Below are 5,779 nucleotides of genomic sequence, written 5' to 3' on the forward strand. Positions count from 1 at the left end.
AATAAAAATAAAACGTCAACATTAAAGTTATAATAAAATTATAATAAACACACTTATTATAATAAATATAAAACGTCAACATTAAAGCTATATTATTATAGATTCCAAATAAAAAATAAAACTAATTTAACTTAAAAGCGACTGGAACCTACGCAGCGTCACCCATCTGAAGTCCTCCTTTCACATCTGCTTCCACGCTACTGCTATCTGTTCAAGCTGTTGAATGAAGTCATGGATATAATCCTGCTGCCGTGCAATATTCGCGACTAAAATATCACGGGCCTCCGCCACTTTCGATCTCAACTTCTTCCCCTCCTCTCCCGCCATTACCATTCGCAGTGCTGTAACAATCTTTTCGCTGAGAAAAGAACCGTCGTCTCCCCTCTCAATCTCGATCCCCCAACTTCAGGTCCGCCGTTATTTGCCGGGCATTCAAGCTCTGATCAAGTTTTACTGGCAAGAGTACGAGCGGCACTCCGAAGCTCAGCGCCTCCATGGCAGAGCTCCACCCGCTGTGGGTCAGATACGCACCCACCGACGGGTGAGAGACGATCCGAACCTGCGGCACCCAACCCCAGACAACCAGACCCTGGTCCTGTGTTCGTGTCTCGAAACCTTCGGGAAGGAGCTCCCAGGGATCTTCCCGGGCGCTGTCCGAGAATTGCGGAGCACGCAGCGAACCCGCTCGCCTCCAAACCCAGCGCTAGTTCGTGGGCTTGTTCTCTCGACAGAAACGTCTGCCTCTGCCGGTCCAGCCAATCCAGCAGATCGGAGCCCTCGCGGGTGTCCGGGCTGGGCTTAGACCCGGGCATAAGCGGGCCGACGGAGAGCACGGGAACTCCGATAGCGCCCTGGAAATAACGAATATACTTATCTTCCTCTTGAAAGCATGATTTCACGGCCACCGCCACGCATCCTTGCAGGCATTTAGCGGAGTTGTCTATAATGCGACTTTTTGAGATTCCGGTGACGGAATCCGGCGGAAGAAATTGCGACGAAATCATGATTTGTTGCAGTTAAAATGGTTTTTTAACTACATATTCGGATTCAGCACCCTGAAAAACCCCTGGGACGCTTTCATTGTGCAGAAACTAGTTATCAAACTTCGATTTCAATAAATTACTGCCGGATTTTCATCGGAAAAAATCGCCGGAAAGGCTTTCAAAAAGTCGCGTTAAAGACTACGGCGCATTTAGCCATGCGATTGACTGGGGCAATACGACCAGCGATTCCTCTCTGCATATCTATTAAATCCCGCGCTTCGTACAGCCTGAATGAGATCGCCGAACACGGAAATCCGTGCGGCAGAGTTGCCAGCTCCTCGGAGGTCAAATTCTGGCTAGAAAACCTGGATGGGTGGAAGACATTGCCGCAGGTCGCCGGCGAATACACCGAGAAATAGACGGACGGTATGTGCATCTCAGCAGCGACGCTCTGCGTCCAATACTGCACGAAGTCATGAATGACGTAATCTGGCGAAAGCTGCTGGAAGAGGCTTCGGAACGGCTTCTCCAGGCCGTCTATGGCTTGCTTGAGCGGAGACGCCATTTCTACAGGGATGTCTGTCGTGCAGTCCGCCCCCGGGGTCAGTCTCTCCGTGGGCGGTAATGGCAATTCCAGCAGATCGATCCGGCCCGGCCACTCCTGAAGTTGCAGTGAAGGCCTGATTCTGGATATGTTAACGGGAGTGGAGAGAAAGGAGACTGTGTGGCCGTGGGTTGCAAGAGCCTTCGAGAGCTGTAGAAAGGGATTAATGTGGCCCTGCGCCAGCCATGGAAACAGCAGAAAATGAAGTCGTTTCTTTCTTATCTGGCTATCCATCATATCACAAGGAGTATCTCAGGGTTATGAGGAAAAGACTATATCATCTGCAATTTCTATCTCTTCATCAAACAACTAACGAAGTCTTAAGGGGATGCCTTTCGCATAATAATAATGCTCTTATTAAATGCTTTCTCACTAGAATAATGCTCTCATTAAATGTAATTATTCGGTCTGACTCGAATAATACTCTTATCAAATGTAATTATTCTATTGTCATATTAATATTATAAAATGTAATTATTCTATTTTGATATTAATATTAGTTAAAATTATTTTTATAAATTACATTCTAAGGTTTTTTCAGCTAGAATCACGTGTAGAGATTATAAGTTTATTGGATATTGTTTTAGCTCATCTAGTGTAGTTAATATAGGACAATTATAAAATAGCAGTACTTTATTAAAAAATATTTGTAGATTGAAAATGTCAATATTCAATGTCGAGGTAATTTTGGGAACTATAATTAAAATTATATGGAGATCGAAAATTTATTGGATATTGTTTTTAGATTGTATAGCCTAGTGTAGTTAATATAAGATTCTTATCAAATAGCAGTATTTTATAAAATACTTGGAGATTGAAAATGTCAATATTCAATATGAAGGTTTTTTTAGGAACTATAATTAAATGTGGAAATTGAAAATTTATTGGATATTTATCAAGGTTTTTTTGGGAACTATAATTAAATGTGGAAATTGAAAATTTATTGGATATTGATTTAAGATTGTATAGCAGGATTAAAATTTTTATTATAATATTCATATTCATATTAATATTAATATGATTAAAATTTACTTTTATAAATTAAATTTAAAATATTTTTCCTGCTTATGGGAATGGCAAATTACATAATAAACCGGGCCTATTGGGTGGCAAATTCCCCTCCATGAACCTGGCCTTATAGCTGGTAAATTTCAGAGTGAAGCGGAATCCTTCGTTCCTTGCCCGATGCCGTAGTTCCTTCTTTCCAATCTTCATTCTTCCTTTCTTTCAGTTCGAGTTTTCTTTATTTAAGTGTGTCTGGGCCAATACTTATTTTCCTTCCTTGTCTCACTAAGAACAAGAAATCCTTTCTTTCTCTATCTTATCATATAATAAAGTTCTTATAATTTACAAGCATAATAATGTTCTTATAATTTACAAACAGTCCTTTCTTTTTCTTTCTTATCAATATAATAATGTTTTTATCATTTTATTAGAAAATTATTATAATATTAGTATGTTTTAAATTTATTTTTCAAAACAAAATTTTAAATATTTTTCAACTACAATTATATGTGGAGATTGGGAATTTATTTGATATTGTTTTAAGTTTGTCTAGTATCACTAAAATAACACTTTTATTAAATGTTATTTTTCTTTTATAAAACTAGCACAACCACAATAATAAATGTGGTTGATAAACACCTATAAGCTCATATGAAGCACATATGTCAATTATCAATAATATTTAAGCATTTCAAGTAATGTTATTATTTTATATTTGGGCTATATTTTTATGTCAATTTTATCTTTGAGTTGCAAACATGTTTTCTCAAATTTTACATTTAAAAAAAATTTACACAAAAAGAAATTATATCACTTTAAACACTTCCTAGATTTGTGATTATAATAGATCAATACTGATCTTTAAAGAAAAAAAACTAATAAGACCATCTTGCAATTTGAAAATTTGTTATTGAATGATTGCCAACTAATTTTAGAGCACAAATTCATTCATGCTACTTTAACTAATTCTACACTAATCCTACCAAAACCTAGGACAGCCCAAATTAAAAGCAATCTTTTATACATTTGTATTTGAAAAGTAAAACAATCTTTCATAGAGCACTCCTTCAAATCATTAACATCGAAACCACACTTAGTCACTAAATATATAGTGTACACATAATTGATCGCGTGGAAATTTGTGGCATAAGCTGGTCAAACCTTCTACTCCTCATATGTGACATATTCCTCTCAAGAGTCAAGGGCTCGTAAGTCGCCTTCATGATCCATTATCAAATACCCAAACTTATGATAGAGGTTGTTCACATTAGATTTGCCACTGCCAGACACCTTTGGCAATGTACAAATACACGTATGTTTAGATACTGGTAAAGAAATCAGAGAAGTAAGTTGTTGCCAGAATTATAGGAAAATACCTTGTTATATATGGTATCGAAAACTTTGTTATTAATTGAAGAGTTAGCATTCACAACTTGTAGCCCACATTCTTCCATTGTGAGAAGAAAATTGGAGTATAGATTTTGATCTTCGAACATGTTGAGGGAAATCTTAACATTGGAATGGATGGAATTTATTTGTATAGTAGTGAAGATGGAATTTATTTGTACAGTAGTGAAGACGTAGGAAAATACCTATAAATGAATGTTATAAGTAATAATGATGAACTTATCATGGAGGAACTTATTAGAATTGGAATAATTTCAAATACCTAAGAAAGTGGTCCCTAAGAAAGTAGTGGGTGGGGAGCTACTTAGCACAAATATAATTTTTTAATTTATTGAAAAATCTTTTTCAACCATAATAAAATGTGGAGATTGAGAATATTGAGAATTGTTTTATGTTTCTCTGATCTAACTCAAATAGGACTTTTAACTACTATCATTATTCTATTATAAAATTGTTATAACATTAGTATAATTTAAATCTATTTAAAATAAATAAATTTGGTTATAATATTAGTATAATTTAAATTTATTTTTAACTCAAATAAGACTTTTAACTACTATCATTATTCTATTATAAAATTGTTATAATATCATTATAATTTAAATTTATTTAAAAATAAATAAATTTTGTTTTAACATTAGTATAATTTAAATTTATTTTTAAAAATTATATTTTAGAATTTTTTCCCACTGTTATTATATGGGGAAATTGAGAATGCATTGGACATTGTTTAGTTTCACTTAAATAAGACTTTGGTTCAATGTCATTATTCTATTATAAAAATATTATAATATTAGTATGATTTAAATTTATTTTATACATTCAATTTAAAAAAAAATAAAATTGTTGATCTAAGTTACAAATATTTGAACCTTGAATTTTATAGTTTACACTTTACAAAAAGAGATCACAAGATGTGTCAAATAAAATTTAAAGTTATAAATATTCTATTTCTTATTTTAAAAAAAATATAACACGTCTCTTTAGTAGAAAAAAAATTCATTATTTACCTTAAGATTAACCTCTTTTTCATTAATGTTATATTTATTTTGTAGACATTACCAGTTGTGGTATGTTATGTCTGAGTTATGGTTACGGTAAATTTAGGTGGTGGAGGGTTATACCTTGTGCAAATGATATTATAACTTTACAAATTAAATGTTAAACTTAGGCCTTAGGGTTAATGTAAAACTTACACATTGTTATATATATATTTGAAATCCCATTCATTGTGAGATGCCGCTTGTCCGCAACTTGCATTAACTTGATCTTGTGTAAGGGTGGGTTCTGGATTGTTCTGAGAGTAATTGTAAACCTTTGCCAAGGACATTTGGCAGTGAATCCACCCTTGAATGTTGGGCTTGATTCAATAGTCGCTAAGAGTTGGGAAATAGTTGGGGTAACTATCCCGCACCCTCTGGCGATTCATTTTTGTTCCCTGCGCTGCTAGGCACGGCTTCGCTGAGGACTCAAACATGAATTCGGATTTGGAAAGGCATATTGGTTGCAACACAAAGACAACATGCAATATTTTATTTTCTCATTTATAGCAGACTTGATAAGCGAGATTTAATAAGATTTTATTTGGATTTTAGTGATGATATATGTTTGGTTACAAGTCAAGGAGAAAGGGTACCTCTATTGTGACATTGCTTCACTCTACTCTGACCGAAAGTTAATAAAATCACCAGCTAACCGATAACGAAAGATTCCTTATTTCGTCGTTCGCAATTTATCTTTTAAATCCACTTCCTAACTATTGCATCTCCTGAACAATATA

The 5,779-nt window shown here is 34.6% G+C and overlaps 1 protein-coding gene across 1 annotated transcript; it reads right to left on the reverse strand.

Annotated features, from left to right (window-relative positions):
* Positions 1–443: 443 nt before the first annotated feature.
* LOC149244148 (inactive UDP-glycosyltransferase 79A6-like) lies at positions 444–1,821 on the reverse strand. Its single transcript, XM_089371446.1, has 2 exons — positions 1,186–1,821; positions 444–851 (listed from the first exon to the last, which is right to left on the reverse strand). Exons 1-2 carry the CDS (start codon positions 1,819–1,821, stop codon positions 444–446), a joined length of 1,044 nt encoding a protein of 347 aa, XP_089227572.1.
* Positions 1,822–5,779: the final 3,958 nt, after the last annotated feature.

This window comes from Pinus tabuliformis, chromosome 8 (assembly GCF_031772625.1).
Source record: "Pinus tabuliformis cultivar Carrire ecotype Pingquan chromosome 8, CPIR1, whole genome shotgun sequence".
Taxonomy (NCBI): Eukaryota; Viridiplantae; Streptophyta; class Pinopsida; order Pinales; family Pinaceae; genus Pinus; species Pinus tabuliformis.

Excerpts from the sequence above, each read along its gene's own strand:
- LOC149244148 (XM_089371446.1), bottom strand. The coding sequence starts at position 1,821 with ATGGATAGCCAGATAAGAAAGAAACGACTTCATTTTCTGCTGTTTCCA. Across the intron at positions 852-1,185 it reads ATCGCATGGCTAAATGCGCC|GGCGCTATCGGAGTTCCCGT; the intron begins GTAGTCTTTAAC and ends CGTTATTTCCAG.